At 43.3% G+C, this 18,671-nt stretch overlaps 4 protein-coding genes across 4 annotated transcripts in view; 2 read left to right on the top strand and 2 right to left on the bottom strand.

Annotated features, from left to right (window-relative positions):
- traf3ip3 (TRAF3 interacting protein 3) overlaps positions 1–1,506 on the bottom strand; it is a 4,913-nt gene extending 3,407 nt beyond the window's left edge. The window contains exons 1-6 of the mRNA XM_068752361.1: positions 1,277–1,506; positions 985–1,036; positions 655–677; positions 503–530; positions 367–396; positions 155–250 (exon numbers count right to left, since the gene is read on the bottom strand). Coding sequence (XP_068608462.1) covers positions 155–250; positions 367–396; positions 503–530; positions 655–677; positions 985–1,036; positions 1,277–1,506 — 459 coding nt within the window. The remainder of the gene's footprint in view (positions 1–154; positions 251–366; positions 397–502; positions 531–654; positions 678–984; positions 1,037–1,276) is intronic.
- A 1,436-nt stretch (positions 1,507–2,942) lies between these two features.
- Positions 2,943–6,511, top strand: atp5pb (ATP synthase peripheral stalk-membrane subunit b). The gene is made up of 7 exons (XM_068748913.1): positions 2,943–3,047; positions 3,564–3,600; positions 3,686–3,831; positions 4,193–4,356; positions 4,561–4,686; positions 5,378–5,557; positions 6,256–6,511. Exons 1-7 carry the CDS (start codon positions 3,020–3,022, stop codon positions 6,331–6,333), a joined length of 759 nt encoding a protein of 252 aa, XP_068605014.1. The 5' UTR covers positions 2,943–3,019; the 3' UTR covers positions 6,334–6,511.
- Positions 6,512–7,610: 1,099 nt separating this feature from the next.
- On the top strand, positions 7,611–13,821 carry eps8l3b (EPS8 signaling adaptor L3b). Its single transcript, XM_068752074.1, has 19 exons — positions 7,611–7,648; positions 8,211–8,323; positions 8,406–8,470; positions 8,553–8,711; positions 8,938–9,087; positions 9,186–9,271; positions 9,377–9,513; positions 9,643–9,779; positions 9,893–10,019; positions 10,151–10,221; positions 10,302–10,376; positions 10,456–10,601; positions 11,330–11,489; positions 11,576–11,616; positions 11,704–11,797; positions 12,359–12,475; positions 12,554–12,642; positions 12,739–12,871; positions 13,780–13,821. The coding sequence occupies exons 1-19, from the start codon at positions 7,611–7,613 to the stop codon at positions 13,819–13,821; spliced, it is 1,980 nt and encodes a 659-aa protein (XP_068608175.1).
- A 309-nt stretch (positions 13,822–14,130) lies between these two features.
- On the bottom strand, positions 14,131–17,769 carry gstm.1 (glutathione S-transferase mu, tandem duplicate 1). The gene is made up of 8 exons (XM_068745082.1): positions 17,645–17,769; positions 15,535–15,610; positions 15,369–15,433; positions 15,197–15,278; positions 15,016–15,113; positions 14,832–14,927; positions 14,581–14,691; positions 14,131–14,498 (listed from the first exon to the last, which is right to left on the bottom strand). Exons 1-8 carry the CDS (start codon positions 17,678–17,680, stop codon positions 14,403–14,405), a joined length of 660 nt encoding a protein of 219 aa, XP_068601183.1. The 5' UTR covers positions 17,681–17,769; the 3' UTR covers positions 14,131–14,402.
- Positions 17,770–18,671: the final 902 nt, after the last annotated feature.

Below are 18,671 nucleotides of genomic sequence, written 5' to 3'. Positions count from 1 at the left end.
CTAAAACGGAAACAGGCCTTCCTGGGGGTAGCAGCTGTGTGATATATGACACTTCCATATGCGTGAAAAAGACACTTTCTGTGTAATATCACGCAGAAGAGCAGAGAAAATGAACACTGTAGGTGTGTTCAATACAGGGCCTGGAGAGACTTACAGTCCACATCAGTTCAGAGGAGTCGGTCAGTTTGGAGGCGCTCTCCCGGAGGGTTGACAGTTTGTCCTTCAGCACCTCCTCTCTCCACAGGGCCTCCTGCCAGAAAACAGACAGCAGAAGACTGATACCTTGAACAAACACTGATATTACTTTCAAATACAAACCAAAGAAAAATCAGCTCAGGATGAAATGAGATATTTAGAATGATTTACCTGCAAGTAGTCGGCTAACCGCTGCACGTCCTGTTGTGTGAGTTCAGAGACAAGAAACGTAATTAAATTAGGAAAATCGTAGTTTTCACACGTGTAAATTAGATTAAAACGCCAGTGTGTTACATTTGACACTTACTGACTCCTTGATTGTGACAAGTCCGGACCTGCACAAAAAGATAGCATCCCATTATCACATCTCATCTATGAAAGCCTTTGCAGTTTATCGGCGATAAACACTTTGGTGTTCACCGTTTCGTTTGTTGGGTTTCTGATTCAGATGAAACTCACTCTGTCTGCACGCCGGCCTCTCGCTGGACGGAGAATCTTTGCTGAACGTTTTCTGCTTGTGTGAATGTCTTGATGCTTTTCTTCTGAGCTTTGAGAATAAATATATATATATATATATATAAAATACAGTATTAAAAATGATATAAGAATAGTAAGAAAATATGGTTTATAGTCCCTGGTCAACATTGTTTGCAGATAATAAAAATAAATGAGAATATTACCTTTAACACTGTTCTCTGGTTTGTCTGTGCTCTTCGTCCTATGCTGGATTGACTCTAAGGCGGAGGCTGTCGTCCATGTCTGGCCTTTCCCCTGCCTCGCCGGTGGTACCTGCTCTGTCCAGAATGAAGCCTGTGCACGTGGGGAGAGATGACGCACATATCTGCGGATGTGAAAAGATGAACCGTAGATCTGGTGAACATTCCTAATGGCATCAGAGGATGCAGCTTTTACCCATGAACTGCTGCTGGGGCCTTCAGTTGTCCTGTTGGGTGTTAAACTCATCGCTGGATGTCCATTCGCAGTAATTGCACGCAGATTCTCTGACTTTCCGAGGAAGCTGTTGCATTTCGTAGACAATGTGTTTGATGAAGGGTTTGACTTTGAAGAACGGTTCGCACACCTCAAACTAGACAGCTCTGGACTCGCAGATCTTCTCCTCATAAATTCCAAATGCCTCTTTTTCTTCAGTTCACTCTTTATTAGTAATGAGTCGAATTGTCTCGGGCTGCGGCATAAAGTCGCGTTCTTACGTCCTTGCAGGTCTTCGTGATTCTGCGCTCTGGTCTCTAGCAATTCGTCAAAGGTTTTTACTGGGGAGCGCTGTGGTCTACCAACAGTCAACGCGTCCATGGTAATGAACGCCCAATGTGGCTGAGCAGGTGTGATCCCTGGCACACAAAGACAGGCAGGTTAGGTGAAAGTTGTAGCCAAAAACACACAGAGGGCACGGGTTAACAAACACGGGAAGGGCGGTTAGTGCGAACGGGAGTGAAATATTTGCAACAGGACAGGCGGCAGTATTCTGGATTAACAGGGGAGTCTGAATGAATGAATAAAAGCTCCTCCGGTGGTTAAATAAATGCCACTCATATTGATGGAATATACTGTATGCAGGAATAATAGTGACTACTTATCAGCTATAATATGTTAATATAAAATATGAAAGCTCTGATGATACATCTAAAGATAATTAATTACATACCAGCTCTGCGTTATAATATGCTATTAATATAAAACACTGCAAGTATTCGAAGTATGACATCTTACTTGTCTTGCGTATGCTAATCAAACAAAACAAACCGAAAAGTTGCAAATACATGAGCAGTTTTGTCAAAATAAAATGCTAACTCCTCAGGGTGACATTGGAGATGCTTGGTGGTGCAGTTTTTCTCGAAATCATGGCATGGAATTTATATCTGAATCGGGTATTGTACAGAAGTAATGGCTCTGTAACACTACCATGGCAGAACTTTTAAGAGTACTAATAGTAAATAGAAGAGCAGATGTTGCAGTTGTTGAAATTTGCAGGAGAATCACATTTAACACTGATGGCTCGAGGCACGGTGGTAGAGAGAAAATGTGCAGACAAACGTTGCTTAATATGCACAAAGTCATGATAAAACTCACCTATAATGCCATCGCATTTAGTGGGGAAATGCCTTCATGAAGTGCTTTAAAATGCATCCATTAACCTACTCCTTTGCAGCCGTATCCAAGGGGTTGTCAGTGTTTTACGTGTAGCCGTTTCTGTTCAGCATAACTTTAGAGGAAGTGAAGAGAACCACCAAGTCATATGTTCCTCTATCTCAGCAGCCACTCGCACCAAACTGATGCCACACACACGGGCGGGCCCCAAGATTACACACACACCCAGCCAATTCCCCCCTGCATGCAGGCTGGGATAAAAACACAACAATCAGGGAGAGATTGATAACATTGTGTGAACCTTATTTTGGCAAATTTTAATTCGTTTCCACAAAAACAATCAAATTCTTCATTACAATTAACTAATGGGTGTAGTTATTAGTTACTGACTGCTGGTGCTGTGTGTGTGTGTGTGTGCATGATGATGAGTGCCTGAACAAGTCATTTTGAAGTTCACAAATAAATACTAAATACAGTATCGCTGTCTCACGATCGTGCAGACTGCATTGTCTCGATTTATCCAATTTAATCTCGATTTACCCCGCCATCTAGTGGCCACTTCTCGGAAAACTCAAAAAAAATACTAGAACGCTCGAGTCTCGCGATGTTTCAGGTGGATATCTCGTTTCCGCCATAGTTGTGGCTCTCTGCAGAAGGGCACGAAAAGAAGACGCTAAGGGGCCGGTGTATCGAGGACTTGGCTCTTCATCCTTTAAATATGTTGTCCAGGCTTCTCTGTGTTTCAGGTATGTAGAAATCCTCATTTTTAGCAAGTAAAACTGAACTCTGGTAAAACCAAAGAGTCGAGCTGGAGAAAAAGGAGATTAAAGCTAACGGGAAGCTGAAGGGTAAAGTGAAGGCCCCACATTGAATGAGAGACATGCTAATGCTAGGTGTAAGTAGGTACGGTGAATGCGAGCAATGCATTAAACCTTTACATTATTGCAGTTGTATAATGGTATTGATTTTTGTAGCATTATCAATAAATGTCTGTTAGCTAATGTTACGCAAAGTGAAACTATGGAACGCCACAGTTACAGGCGCCAGCGTTAGCAGTTCACCCTTTGACAGCTAGCATCGGTTGCTTTTGCATCGGGTTAGGAGAAGGTTTAGCGGCTTCACAAACCCGCATGTGTGATTTAATTTAAATCAAATGTTACCATAACAATTCCTGAAACCATTATACTATATTATATTGTATTTTATTATATAGCAAACCTTTATTACAGCCCTACATTTACGTCATCCTGTTCTGTTTGCAGCTAATGCTCTGAAGGGTAGCGGCCACTTGGGAGCTGGGTATGTGCTATTCCATTTTGTTTTAATTACTTAACGTGCAGATAAATTACAGAGACTGCTCAAAGATCTTCGATATGTTCCACAGTCTGGTCCAAGCGTCTCGATGCCTGCATACATCATCCCAGAGTCTGGCACCGGCGCCCCCGATGCCAGAGACGGGCGGCAAAGTTCGCCTTGGCTTCATCCCAGAGGAATTATTTGAGTTCATCTACCCCAAAACTGGAGTCACGGGTAAGTAGCCAGAAAAAAGAATCACCGGTAGCTTGCGGTTATTATAGCTGCTACTCATAAACGGTAGACATGCACACATGAACAATAAGTACCTATTCTAAATCCATCACGTTGTGCACTTTTAAAGCTAGAATATAAGGGTTGATCATAACTAATACTCAGAGAAATAAGAAATGGTTGAAACAATAACATTGAAATAAAATAAAATGGCTCAGAGCTCTGGTACTGGGTGGTTGGGGCTAATGTGAATAGCACTTATCTGAAGCGTGACCACAGAACCGAACATTAAGGGACGCTTACTGTGAAACGCGCTGTTCCAGTCATTAACGGGAAAGCTCAACACGCATCTCTTCCTCACTAGGACCTTACATGCTGGGCACTGGCCTCACCGTCTACATGCTTTCCAAGGAAATCTACATCATCAACTACGAAACGGTTGCCGGTGCCGTTTTAATCGGAGTCCTTGTCTGTCTTGTCAAGAAATTTGGTCCAGCCGTTGCAGCTTTTGCTGACAAACTGAATGATGTAAGCTGGCGACCCTGTGGATCTGCCTGTGTGTTTATTATTATTATTTGTATTAATGTTAATAGAATTATGTGAATGCATCCTCAAGGGATTTTATTGTACTGTTTAAAGTAATAGCCAAGCTGTGCGATGAAGGCATCGTGTTGACGATCAGTGGTCATCTCTTTTCCTGAAAACAAATACTGTATCCTGTGCGCTCTGCAGGATAAATTGGCCGCGGCTCAGCATGTGAAGGACGTCAGCATCGGCAAATATACTCAGGCGATTGAAGAGGAGAAGAAGGAGCAGTGGAGAACAGCAGGATCATCAATGATCTTTGACGCTAAGAGGGTAAGCAGATTTATATTTTCGTGTTGCTTCATGTGCTGCATAAATTAAACTCTGTTGGTCGCAAGTACAATTTTCAACAATGTCTTGAGTTGACAGAATAATCCGCAGTGATTGGTGTGATTAAAATAATCTATTTTAAAATAAGACTTTGGATAAATTGGTCAAAGCGACACGTCAGCCGGCTGCTTCACTGAAATGCAAATACATTTCACAGTCGATACTCCTCTAAATACATATTTACAGTCTGTTTACTCGATTCTGGCTGCATATATCTTTATGTTGTATACTTTAATATTTAGTTGCTTGTCACAATCACATCCCGCACCTCCAGACTGCCTCCCAGCTTCTTCCCATGGGCCATGCGGACATTGAATAACAACTGAAACAATCGTCTTCACATGCAGTAATTATCCTAAACGCTGTGTGTGTGTTTACCGCAATAACTTCATACTTGATCTGTTCCTGTGTATTGTACCTTTGCACCTTTACTGTTTTTTGCACTGTGCAGAGCCTGCTTAATTTCATTGTATCACCGTGTCTAATGACAATAAAGTGCTATTCTATTCTATTCTATTCTATTCAACCCAGTGTTGCCAGGCTAGAAAAAGGACATACGGATGGATGAAGTGTAACGCAGGTTTATTTTCTGAAAGGTTGCACAGAAAGCTTTGATTCCGTTTTTTTTCTCCAGAACAATGTGGCCATGCTGTTGGAGACCAACTACAGGGAGAGGCTACACATGGCGACCAATGAGGTGATGAGACGCTTGAACTACCAGATCGCCCTGCAGAACCTCCACTCGATGATGGAAAAGGAGCACATGGTCAACTGGGTGGAGAAGAGTGTTGTCGGCAGCATTACTCCTCAGCAGGTCTGTGTTTGTGTCGGACTGTCGCGAGACCTGAGCTGAATTTGTGTGTTTTTTTATTATCCGCTGAGGTTCCAAAGAATCTGAGCAGTGGGTGAAAAGCGACGCGAGACGCTACGGACCACTGATGGGTCGCAGAGAATCACCACTTTTAATGCATAATGCGTATGGACTATCAAAATAACAGCTGTGTTGCTATGGCAGCCACATTAATTTATTCCAGCCACTGCTTGGAGGAGGTGCAAACATTTGTGTCGGTTAACTGGTGGAGGATCACAATATGTAGGGGAGAGATGCTATGATGACCAGCCTGTAATGGAGGAGTGCCTGACACCAAATTTAAATTGAGTAGAGCCGGTACCATGTAGTGGAAACAAAGGTCTTGTTTTTTGTGAGGTCATGGTTTCTTTGATCAGAGTTTCTGATTTAAATAAATACTATATCTGTAGTTTTTCTCATTTAGTTGTCAAACGTCTGCCCTTGTTGGCTTTGGTCAAATGTAAAAGTTTTTCTTTTCCATTAAAATAAATGATAATTAGTAATCGATATATTAGCACTAATACTGCAATTGATTATTATTGGTTTAACATAATAGTCACCATTTTAAAAGTGTTGTTTTCTTACCAAGTTGTATCATAATCAAATTGTCTTGATAGTGAAGCGTTTTCCAACTGATCCTGGAGCGTGTTTGTGTTTTTCAGGAGAAGGAAAGCATCGCCAAGTGTGTCGCGGACCTGAAGGCTCTGGCCAAAACTACTCGGGCACGAGCCACGGCTTAGACTGTGGAGTCTTCAGAGAGGATCCACGATTCACTCGCTCATCGTCCCGAGACGAGACGTTCACTTTTCTTTACAGAGTAAACTCTTTATTCTTTAAAGATCGTCTGTCGATCTCATATGGGTGTGTACAGTATTTACACGTCAGCTGATGGTAAAATAAATTGTTCTCTTAATCATCTCGAGTGGGCTTTCTTGTGTTTTTCCTCTTCAGTGGACATTTTGTTTAGTTTCTTAGCTTTAGGCGTGGATGTATTCTATAGCTGAAGAGATTGTTCTTGGCCTTGGTGATTACATGGAAACATTTTGTGAGTCACTGAAGACCTTTGCGCTCTGAAGGAGATACTGTGAAGTGTTAAACCTTTGGACTCGAGAGCCACAGACCTGCTGCCTTCCAATCCTAGTCAAATGACACGTCTGACCAACCCTCCTGATCCGTCACTCCCGTAAGGTTGTTGCACTTTGATTTTGGTGCCTTCAAGCAGGAAGTCAGGGTGTTTGAAGGACAGGTGTTTTCTGCTGTAGGAGTATTTGGTAGAAAATCGTTCTGGGAGAAGGGAATCATGACACCAGAGCGGAGCTGACGCTGGAAGGTAATAACTTTCAATTATGTGAGGTGATTCGACACCTGGTTACGTTTAAGAAATGTGGACTCACTGTTTAGAATGGTCATTCTGTTTCAGGAAATAACATTTTATATCTTCATGTAGTCCAGGAGGTATGTGGATCTTTGACTTGAAACTTCAATAATCAACTGGTTTATTTAATGTATTGAATAAACAAAGGTTTACTGAATATAGGCGAAGAAGCTTCCAGGTTAAAGTGCGCTTTGTACCAGTGCACCGCCTATTCTGAGCCACGTCCAGTCAGGACATACGGACTTGATGGCTGAACAGAAACAAACTGGCTCCTGGTGACAATAGTAACGGGTAAATCCATTGAACCAGAAAAAACTGCTTAAGTCAAATAAAATCAATAATATAAATATTGGTCAGATTAGCAGTAAAAGCTCAGGGCGTCTTACACTGACATTTTATTGCTTGTGAATTCAACATTACATTTTTAAATTTTATATTTCAGAAGTCTGATAGTCTCACATCAAAATCTTTAAATAATCCCACCTGGATCGTTTTTTTTGTACCTTATGCGATTCGTGTGTGTCCAACCTGCCAGCATAATTTACTTAATCTACGAAACAACCTTCTTAACAGGTTGGACCGGAGGGATTCTTACAACACTGACCTTTTTAAAGTGTTCAGGAGACCAGCAAAGTTTGTAGAATGTATGGGCACACTGCACCATTCTCTTACTCTCCAAGGTCAGTAAAATGTCATTTTCAGATAACGTTTTATGTTTTGAAGCACTAAATGGCAGCACGGTGGCGCAGCGGTAAGCGCTGTTGCCTCGGAGCAAGAAGGTCGCAGGTTTGGAACCGACTTGGGGCGTTTCTGTGAGGAGTTTGCATGTTCTCCCCATGTCTGCGTGGGTTCTCTCCGGGTTCTCAGGCTTCCTCCCACCATCAAAAACATGCAAATTAGGTGAAGTGGTTACACTGAATTATGGGCACTAAATTGCCCATAGGTGAGAGAGCGTGTGTGAATGATTGTCTGTCTGTGTGTGGCCCTGTGATAAGCTGGTGGTTTGTCCAGGGTGTACCCCGCCTCTCGCCTGTTGACCTTTGACCCGGTAATGGACAAAGCGGTTAAGAGGATGAATGCGCTGAATTAATATTTGTATGCATTTGCTTCCGCCTCTGATGTGATCTTAGTTGTGTCTGGCGTACCTTGAAGTCTCTGGTGACCAGGATGGTTTTATTAACATCTAAGTTTATAAAGCCTCATTTCTTTCCATTTAATTGTTGACCACATTTTCCACTTCAGAGGATTCCCACAGGAGGACTTCCCTCAGCAGAGATGGACATTCTTACAAGAGGACCTCAAAGAATCTCCGCTGCAGAGAAACATGTTAAGACCGAGTGGAAAATCAATATACAGTACGATCACATGTCCAAACTACTTTCACCAATATTCTAACAGGCATTAAAATATTTTTTTTTAACTCGTCTCTTTCTTCAGTGCAGAGAAAGGAGTACGTTGACGGTCTGAACAAGAATTCTGACAATCTTCATGTCAGGGTGGAGGTAAACACGCTATGAAATCCTGATTTGCATGGACATGCGCACATTACACCGGCACGAATGCTCCTCTGAATTCACCCCACAGCACCTGTTCACCTGCGAGCTGGACGGCAAGGAGCTGAGGACGCTGGACGACTGCGTAGCCAAGCTGAAGAGGCTGGACGCCAAGGGCCGTCTGTGGCCCCAGGAGATGATCGTGGAGGCTCAGGGAGGATACCTGATCCTCAACGACATTGAGACAAAGGTTGGTTTCTACATGTGGACAAAGTGAGAGAGAAATACAAACAAATATAGCACATTCCCCAACGCATGTTGAGACCTTGATGCTGCATCTGTACGCTCCGTTAACCGCTTCCACTGTCTGCATTCTATTGTGTGTGATGCAAAGTTAGACTTGCAAACATTAAGTAATGCTTGGTGTGTAAATGAAATGTAAAAAAAATAATCTCAACGTTGGTCTGACTCTAAAGGCAGAGCTGGAGGCGCTGCCTTTGAGTCACGTCAGACAAACCAGAGCTGTGCTGGACAGCTGCGCCTACAACTCCCTGCTGACAGTAACCCTGGAGGAACGCAGGAAGCGCCTGCCCCAGGTCTACATGTTCCAGTGCGAGGAGACCGGGGTGAGTTCCACGTCACCAGAGTGCACTCGGGTTGGGATGTAGATCCCAGCTCTGCGCTTAACTGTTAGCGTCGACTCAAAGAAGTCCTGTTTTGTCAGGCGGAGGTCATCAAGGGCGACCTGGATAAGGCGGTGCAATTGGCAGGTGGCGAAGTGGACGCCCGCAGAGACCGGTCTGACATCAGGTGCGCTTCTCGTGGGTGCAGATATCAGAAAGCAAACAAATGAAGGGGGGGGGGGGGGGCAACAGCAAAATGCATCAACTGCTGTCTGCTCTTGATCATTCTTAGGGTTCATCTGGGGAATGTTGCCGGGCATCATGCTTTGGGAACTTTCCGGCAACCTGAGCCCCCCCGTCCTGTGCAGCGGGAATGGACCCCCCCACCACCTGTCTACCCACCTCCACAGTGGAACATGAGAGAACCAGGTACAGCAGATCTTTCATTGTAAATGTTTTAGTGAGTTTATTGCTCCAAACTAAGTCCAGCGTGTCTTAGAGTCAGCATTTTTTCTTTTGTAAAGTATACTTGATTTTATCTCCAAACAACTTATTTAGAGACTAGGCCGCTTCCACGAGTCCATGCCCCTCAAAAGGAAATGATGCCAGGTCCTGATATAGTTCCTGAGCAGGAATTCCAGAGCATCCCGGGGATCCCTTTGTCGGTTGAGGAACATGATGCCGAGAGGAGCACGGTCAGTCCTGCCAGTGAGCTGTTAGCTACGGACGGTTTCCACCAGTGGAAATGAGCACAGAGCTTCCACAGGACATTTCAACGATTTGATTTATGCTGTGCTCCTTTTCCCAGGAGATTTTTAACCATGTCCTTAATGATTTGGAGATATTCATGACCAAAGTGTCTGCTGTTGTCAATGCCCAATCCCGCCAGGAGAAGAAGAGCAAAAAGAAAATGAAGATTAAGACAAAGAAAAATGGTAATATAAACGTTCCCAGGGTTGCTGTTTCCTGCGTCGTTGCAGGAGTTGCCTCTTGTAGGTGCAGGCGTGCCGACGGCAGAGGTGGCTGTTGGTGATGTTTGTGTCTGATCAAGTGTTTTCTCCTGCAGCTGCCAGACTTCCACCTCCTGAAGAATACATCTCCTGCCTTCAGAAAATGAAATACGGGTTCAATCTGCTGGTAAGTACTTGTTTAAAGTGTTGCTCGCATAACGTGAAGTCAGCAGAAAGTAGCGGCGACTGAACCTCTCGACATTTCAGGGACAACTCGATGGGTCATTGAACACTCCCACTGCTCCAGACTTTGTCCACATCTTCTTCGGGAGTTTGGCCACGGTGAGCGCTTCTAAAGGGATTTCTCACACATTTTTCTCTGGGACGTCAATCGACAGTTCTTGCTTAATTTCCCCTGCAGATTGTGCCTCTGTATCCTGCAGACGTGCCTCCCTCCGTGCTCGCTCCTCTGCTGACAGTCAAGGCCCTACGGCTGATCAGCCAGGCTACCGAACCAGAGGAGGACCAACTGTGGAAATCTCTGGGCGATACCTGGAATGTCCCCAGGTAGGGCGACCCAAGCCAGCAATATTACAACTTACAACTGACCCACACAGCATTTTAGTGATGAAGTGATGAATTAGCAATCTGAAAGAGTGCTTTTTCCTGAATGATTCTGGATCAGATCCACAACACATTTTGCATGATAGTGCATATCGGACCCCTTTATGACTGTGATTTTTGGTGAGTGATTTGAATGCATATTTTACAAGATGCAAAAAAAAAACCCTCCTCCATTATAAGTAAATGGCAAAAATCCGCATGGCGACGATATCTGCATTCACATCCGATCCGGAAGAAATTTGGTGCTAAGATAGGGGTCCCCAGTCCCACCCTACATGACTGTGTCCAATTCCAGAAACATTGGTCAATAATAAACCGAGATACTGAGGAACAAATTTTGAAGCTCCAATGACTGCAATGTTACCGAAAATTTCAAAGTGATCCAGAATCCAGGATCTCTTGTCACCAAAGTTTAAGCAACTGTTCCTGGTAACATTCCCAACATTTTCCTGAAAAGATTTTGGATGAAGAGGTCACTTCAGCAGTAGATGGTGTTTCATTCATTTGAGAGGTGCACAGCTAGTTATTGCATTGCGTGTAACAAGACCAGAGGCTTTATTCAGAGGATAAACTGCTTTCTTCTCATCCTCTGAGGCCCGTGTGATGGCACACAAGGCTCAAGGGGCTCTTGATCAATCAGTTTACCCTACCCCTCCTGTGACCCCCCACAGGTCGAGATGGCCAAATGATGTCCCACCTTACCTTCCACAGTTCTACGATGGCTGGCAGCTGCCTGCCCCCAAGCACATGCCCTCCCCACCCCAATATCAGAATGGCCCAGCGAGCAGAAGAAACAGTCTACGTATCCCACCCGACCAACCCCGACCTGAGGTCGGACAGAGGCTGATACAACAGTTTATGTGTGTATATACAGTATATATTTATTCCGTCTCATAATATTCCATTTATTTTTGCAGCCTGTGACCAATGCTCCATGGAGTACACGCCCTCCAGTGCAGTAAGGGTTATCATGCTGCAGCTTTTTTATGGTCATGTTTGCTGCAAAATGGACTTTTAACCCACTGGTTTCCAACTTGTGCTTCAGCCCCAGTGAGCAGCCTGTTTACGTAAAGGTTGTTTATGACTTTATGGCCAGGAACAACCAGGAGCTGAGCATCTTTAAGGGTGAAGTAGTTCAGGTGAGCTGGAAAAGCACAATGCATCCACAGCCATTTTACTCGGTGTTAACCAAACTAAATAACGTGCTTTGTTGTGTATCAAGCAAATTTAGATCAAGTTAGAAAGTTAAAAAAAAAAGAAAGAAATTTTCATTAACAGATTTAGATGAAATTTTGTGAAGGGATAGGCTTAGAAAGATTTATCCTAAGTATGAGCAAGGATATTGTATGTCAAATCAAATTCTCAATAAAAAAGTGAGTTATTGGTGTTATTTAAATGTTTTGGCTTGTTTTTGTTATTTAGAATTACATTTAAATATACAGTATATAATCCACAAAAAACTGAAGACTGTTCTTTCAAATCATACCACTTTGGTTTGAGAACAGACATCTAAACACCGTGATACTTGATTCTATGGCTGCTGATCGTGTTTGTGATGAGTTCTGATTTACTTAGCTATTTTCCCAATAGCTTGAATTTTAATGACAGAGGTGTAGCCGTGAAAATAAAATAATTATGTCAATTCATAGAACATTTCGCTTTGTCAGTGAACCATATTCTATCGTTTGTGCGTTTCACAGGTGATTCAGAAAACTAGGCAATGGTGGCTTGTTCGCAACGGCCGTGGTGAGGAAGGCAACGTCCCTCAAAATGTTCTGGAACCAGAAAGAGGCCCGAGGCCCGCGGAAGACCTACTGGTGAGTCAAGTGAGCCGTGTCTCTGTCCAGTGACCACTGAACACAGTCCATGTTGGTTTTTTGTGCTGCCACTCACAGCGAGACACTCGCGGCCCAGTTACTCTGGACATGAACTCCGCATCTGCAGAGGTCAAGGCTTGGCTGGAGTACAAAGGGTTCTCCAGAATGTGAGTGACGTTATGCAGAAAGATAAGGGACGTTTTTTTTTTTGTCCTGCAAGTCCAGCCAGGCCTGCATTCTGTGTTTCTTTCTGTGCTGTGCAGCACTGTGAGCACGCTCGGGGTGCTGACCGGAAAACTCCTGCTGGGAATGAGCAAACATGAAATACAGACTGCGTGCCCAGAGGAAGGAGGCAAAGTCTTCTTCCAGCTTCAGGCCTTTAAGTCAGCCATAGCGGTACGTACAGTAGTACCTCAGCTTACGAATGTCCCTACATCCGAAAGTTTCAGGTTACGAAGTATCTAAATGGGAAAATATTGCCTCTCGTTACGGAGGCGTTTCAGGCTACGAAGTCAAAAATAGCTGCTCGTAGCTGCTCTGCCATTGGCTATCGCCTAAAATCTGCCTGGCAACCCGTTGCGTATGCGTATCCCAGCACGCTATTCGTGTCCCCCTCGTGTCCCCCGGAAAAAGTGTTGACAAGTTGGGCTATTGCTCATTATGATGACGTCTGCCTCGCACATTTCCGGCGGATTGTCAAAAGCCGGCAAAAGCAGACGTCATTGGATCAGTTTTTCAAGAAACGCGAGGCAGAAAACACCGCAAAGGACCAGTAAACAAAGAGGACAAAAAGTAACTGCTAACAGGTAGATTAATATTTTAAAAAAATATCATAATGTAGCGTCCGTCGGACGCTGGAATAAGCACACGACGGGTAACTCTCTGTGTGTGTGGGTGCCGCGAGGAGGAGGAGGAGAACGGGAGAGCTGCGGGAGCTACGCAGCTCTCCCGCAGCTCTCCCGTTCTCCTCCTCCTCCTCGCGGCACCCCCACACACACACCCCGCCCCTCCTCCCTGGATGCCTTTGCGGACTCTCTGCAGCGTAGGAATAATGAACACTCCTAAAACATGAACCGTTACAATACTTTTGCGGGGCTTGGAACGGATTAGTGCATTTACATTCAAAATGCGTCTCCACTTACGAAGTTTTCACGTTACGAAGCTACTCCCAGAACGGATTAAATTCGCAAGTAGAAGTACCACTGTACTGTAACACCCCCATGCTGGTAACGATCAAAGGATAAAGGTACTGTATAGTTATCGCAGGTTAGAAGCAACAAAAGCTTTTGCTCTGTTCCCTGCAGCTCGCCAGTGAACCGTCCGGACGATACGGCGGCCGCTACTGACTGTTTTGTCAGAATGTTCCACAGATCGACATCCCGAGTGATCGACTAGTATTTCTATTCTTGAACGCCGTAATTTATGTTTCTCGGATGGTTGCTGTCAGTTAAAGGCACAGGGAATGAAAGCCATGTTGTTTATCACCAGGAGAAATAATTTACCTTGCACTCGCCTCCCTCTACCTGTAACACTTTGAATTGTCTAGATTTCAAATTGTGATAAAATATTTTAAGTATCGACACTACAGCTGTATTGATTTAGTCACAGTGCAGGTTTTTCCTCTGCATTAACTTTAACCCTTAATTTTCCATTCAATGACTCCCAGATGTCTTTTGTTTTGTTTTCAGCAAGTGAAACTCATTTATTAGAAGTTACTTTAATCTGACAGCTTTTTAAGATGTAAAAAAAAAGTATTCAAGTGCTTTAACAGAAATAAAGTTGATGCGATTCAGTGTTCCTTTTACACAGATCGACTAGAAATAGTAAATACCAAGTACCGAAAAATGCATCTCCAATGTGACTTTGAGGCCGCTGGTTTTTCCGAACGTCGCCTTCATTACTTCAGCGAGATGAGAAACATTGTCCTTTACTCTTTCTTGTTCCCCCACTTGGCAATCTTGTTGTTGACGGGGGTCTTCATGAATCTGTCAGATTTCATGTAGGCAGAAATCTTCTCCAGAGCCTACGAGAACATGGTGACATTTAGTATCTTCAACTTCAGGAGTAAGACGTGTTGTTACTAACAAGCCGGTGAGTGGTCTCACCTCAAAACGGTCCAAGAGCTCTTTGAGGTTGCTTAAGCCATCCAGGCAATCAGAAACAAACATCCTATGTTGATCCAACAGCTCATACATGATGAAGTCCACAAAGGTAATCTGTTGCAAAGAACAGTTAAACAAAAAAGGGCTGAAATTAAGATCATCAATAGATTTTAGGACCAATTAGCCCCACCCACTGAAAAACCTAAATTCACAATTTTATTCATCAATAAGTGTGTGTGGGGGGGTGGGCATACCTTATCACCGGCAAACCACTTTCTGTCTCCCAAGAAGGCCGAGAACAGCTTCAGCGTGTCAGGCAGGTTCTCAAGGTAGCCTGGCTTCATGCCGTCCTATCACAGATGAGATGTCGGCATAGTGGCGAGGCCAAGGTGTCAGATTACACATTAAGTGTTCCTGAATTTATGATCAAACACTCACAAAGTCACTGTAGCACAGCCTCACAAAGCCATTTCTAAAGTCCATTGCCTGGTTCTCCATGATGTCCACACGGACCTTCTCGTCCTCCGTCTCGCCACCTGTGAGCAGATCACACGTATGAGGACACGTATGAGGACACGCAAGGGACACCCGTCAGAAAAACGCGGTGGGTACTACTTACACATGCCGTGCTTACGAGCAATGTATCTCATGATAGCATTGCTCTGCACAATCTTCTTCTCCCCATCCTCCAAGTAGGGAAGCTATACGGCGAGATGTTAAGAACAGTGACTTTACACGTCGGAGTTTCAAAGGCACCTGCTTCAGATTGAATATTCTTAAATTAAACTCACATTGGGAAAGCACATATTCAGTGTGTGTTTTGTATCAAACCAGCAGCTCTTGTCGTAGTTTGGCGCTAATGAGAGAGAGAAATGCAGGTCGGATGATGACGTTACGTGACCACTTGTGCCTCCATTTAGGTTAAAACGATATCTGTCCATTTCGTGGACACATTACCTTCACCACAGGTGTAAAACTTGTCCTCGTACTTGGTGCCGGTGTACTCCAGCAGCAGGCGGATAGGCTGGGCGAGCTGCAGAGGTTTTCCAGTGGAAAAAACAAGCATCAGAAGAAATGATTGAATTTATGGTGTTTTGCAAAAACTAATATTTTATTAGAATTTACACCGTTTGCCCCCTATTTAACACCATATTCTATGAATACCTGCAGTCTAAAAAAGATTTGACCACCTGAAAGGCTTCCTCACAAGAGCAGCATCCGCAGAAGAGTCTATAAAACACTGTCCCCACATCACACACAGTCCTTTAATGCCATCAAGAGCAACTCTGACATGTTTTTTTTCCAAGCAAAAATTAAAATGTCTCACATTAAACAGATGTTTAGTTCTAATTTTTACATTTTTTTAACATTATGATTTCACCAAACGTCTGAAGCCATTTGCTTCATCAGATCTAGTGGGTGACTTTTTATTTTGGAGGGGCCGGGAAGCACCTAACGAAAACGTTTAGTGGAATTGCTCTACGTAATTACGGAGCCCCTTAAGGGACATGAGGAGAAATAAAAAAACAAAATCCCTTGAAATTTACCCATAATCCTTACCTAGTTTTTCGGGACCCCGTGAAAGTGAACAACTTGGTTTTTTTTGTTTGTTAGCTATGCTGATGTGCTAGCCATTTGTTTACTTCCGGGTCAAAATGGAGGATGCGCTCTTGGAAAAAAAATTGGACATTTTTATTAGTGATGGGTTAATGATACCTAAAGGAGCGTATTGACACATTACACAAACTGTTGACACTGTTGGTGAATATGATGATGAACATATTTATTAGATAGGATTTTAGAGTACAAGTAGAGTCAAACATCCTGTCTGAGAGGAGCATTTCACTAAAAGCCCTTGCGGTCTTGTTTCTGCACTAAGTCCTTATCGACAGTGACCTCTGCTGTAGATCTAAAATCATTGCAGGTAAACAAAATGAAAAAAAGATGGAAAAACTTGCATGCTGTAAACCCAACATTAGCCTGTGAAATAATATTTAATCTTTATTCAATTGCTCGTCTCTCACTTAAACTATGATCATCTTTGTATAATATCATTTTCTCCACTTGTTTTCTGAGTGAAGTTGTTCATGTGAAGGGTTCAAATTTAGCTTGTTTGTGTAAATGCTCAAGAGTTGGCATGTAAAATATAGCAAATTTGTGTAATAAAATTCAGAGTTAAAATGTTTATATGGGATTTTGTTAACCAAAGTGTTCAATCATATGAAATAACACTAAAAATGGATTCATTCACACATTTCCGAGAACGATCCATGAATGGGAGCAAAGCGGAACTCCAGTAGGGACAGCAAACAACGTGATCTCCATCAACGAACCCGCAACAAGTCGATACATTTTGTTTCCTTTTTGGCGCGGAACATCCGGACGACACAAATCCTGTATCCGGTCACGTGGGTTTCTGTTAAAGCGATACACACCAACCCGGGCTTTCACGCTTGCGCACTGGACACGGTGCTGACGCGCCAGCGTTGTTTGTCCCATCCCTAACTTCTTTAGAGTTTTATTTATAGAGTTTTATTTTTGAGATTGGCTTATTATAAGGACAGGCGGTCACTTCTTAACAGCAGACAGGATATCGTATCAGCGAGAGTTTGCACATGAAAGACTGTCGCGTCGGGATCCCGATTTATAAAGTCGGAATTCCGACAAACTAAGTCAGGATCCAGAGTACGTTTCTCGGGATTTCTTTTCTCCGCATGCCCCCTCACCGGGGCTCAGTAATTACGCAACCGCGTCTGAGAAACGACTCTTTTCTTTTTTTTTTTTTAGAATGGAAGATGTCGGTCGACATTTGCGATTTGGCTGATTGTGGAGGTTTTGACGACGGTGACCATGTTGACGTAACAATTATTAACATGTACACAAACGCGTATTCTTTAAAACATATTGACTTCAAAACTACGATTATGAAACGCATTTCCACCAAAGATGTAAATTCTAGTGGCGCTTCTTAAGAATGGCGTTCGGGGAATGACGGCTCGTTCGCAGCGCTGCGCGCTGGTGAACCCGGTTCTAATGCAAACACCGGATCAGAACCCGACTAACTTACCCCGCGAATGTCCCAGTAAGCCAGCTTCATCGTCATGTTGAGTAACTTTCAGAGTGCGTTGCGTTCTGGAGTTTGGACGGCCGCCTTGACGCGCTGATTAGGAGACGACCGGTTCGAACGGGATTGGTCAAGGATTGAGGTGGGCGGGGCGAGATCTGGCCGGTTCGTTGTTCCTCTAACAATGCTTTTTGTTGATGTTTTGAATGCTGCTTGTTACTGTGAACTGCTCTGGTTTTCTTTTATGCGTTATAAATCCATCTGAAATAAATAAATACTTGCTTTTTTTTCTTTCTCGTTCTCTTTTTTAACCTCTGTAATCTACACCTTTAAGTTCCCAGATACTTCAATTTGTTCACAGGAGTGTATAAAGTGCAGCACGTCAAACACAGCAATATGAACAAGGTTCATTTTTTTTTAATAATCTCAAATGATGCTGGTTCATATTTCACAGCACATATCTGGGATATATCTGGGAGGAACACAAAGTGCATCTGAATTGAAAGTTGAAGGCAAGAGTGTAAAAATGTGGTTGACATTGGTGGAACTTGTGCAAGGAACCAGGGGGGAACAGATCATGCTTTATTCACTATAGGCTACATGACTTTAATATGAGAAATACCAGTGTTTGAATTGTGTATAAAGCACAGACACACCCAATCAGAGTTACACGTCAGACTGCCAGCAGAAGTATTGCCACAGAATAAGAGTTAGAACAAAAAGATGCTACAACAGAGTCATGATATTACTGCACACAAAGAAAGAATATTGATGTCTTCATGCAGCCCTGAATCGCTGTAAAGACAGCAGAAACAAGAATAACGATGGCCGAAATGCAAAACCTCCTGCAAAATGATCCAGAAAAAATAGTGGAAAACCTTCTTTGAGCACTTTGCAAGGCACCAATACTGAGTCGGAGAGGAATAAAGTCTAAAATCAGTGGATTGTGCATTAAGTATCCTTAAAAAATAGCATTCTGCAAGAAAACAACACGTGTTTTTTACTTTTCTCAAAAAAGAGGATTTTGCAG

The sequence above is a fragment of the Brachionichthys hirsutus genome, chromosome 2 (assembly GCF_040956055.1).
Source record: "Brachionichthys hirsutus isolate HB-005 chromosome 2, CSIRO-AGI_Bhir_v1, whole genome shotgun sequence".
Taxonomy (NCBI): Eukaryota; Metazoa; Chordata; class Actinopteri; order Lophiiformes; family Brachionichthyidae; genus Brachionichthys; species Brachionichthys hirsutus.
The sequence above is the reverse complement of the archived record's forward strand: the minus strand, read 5'-3'. Positions and strand labels throughout refer to the sequence as shown.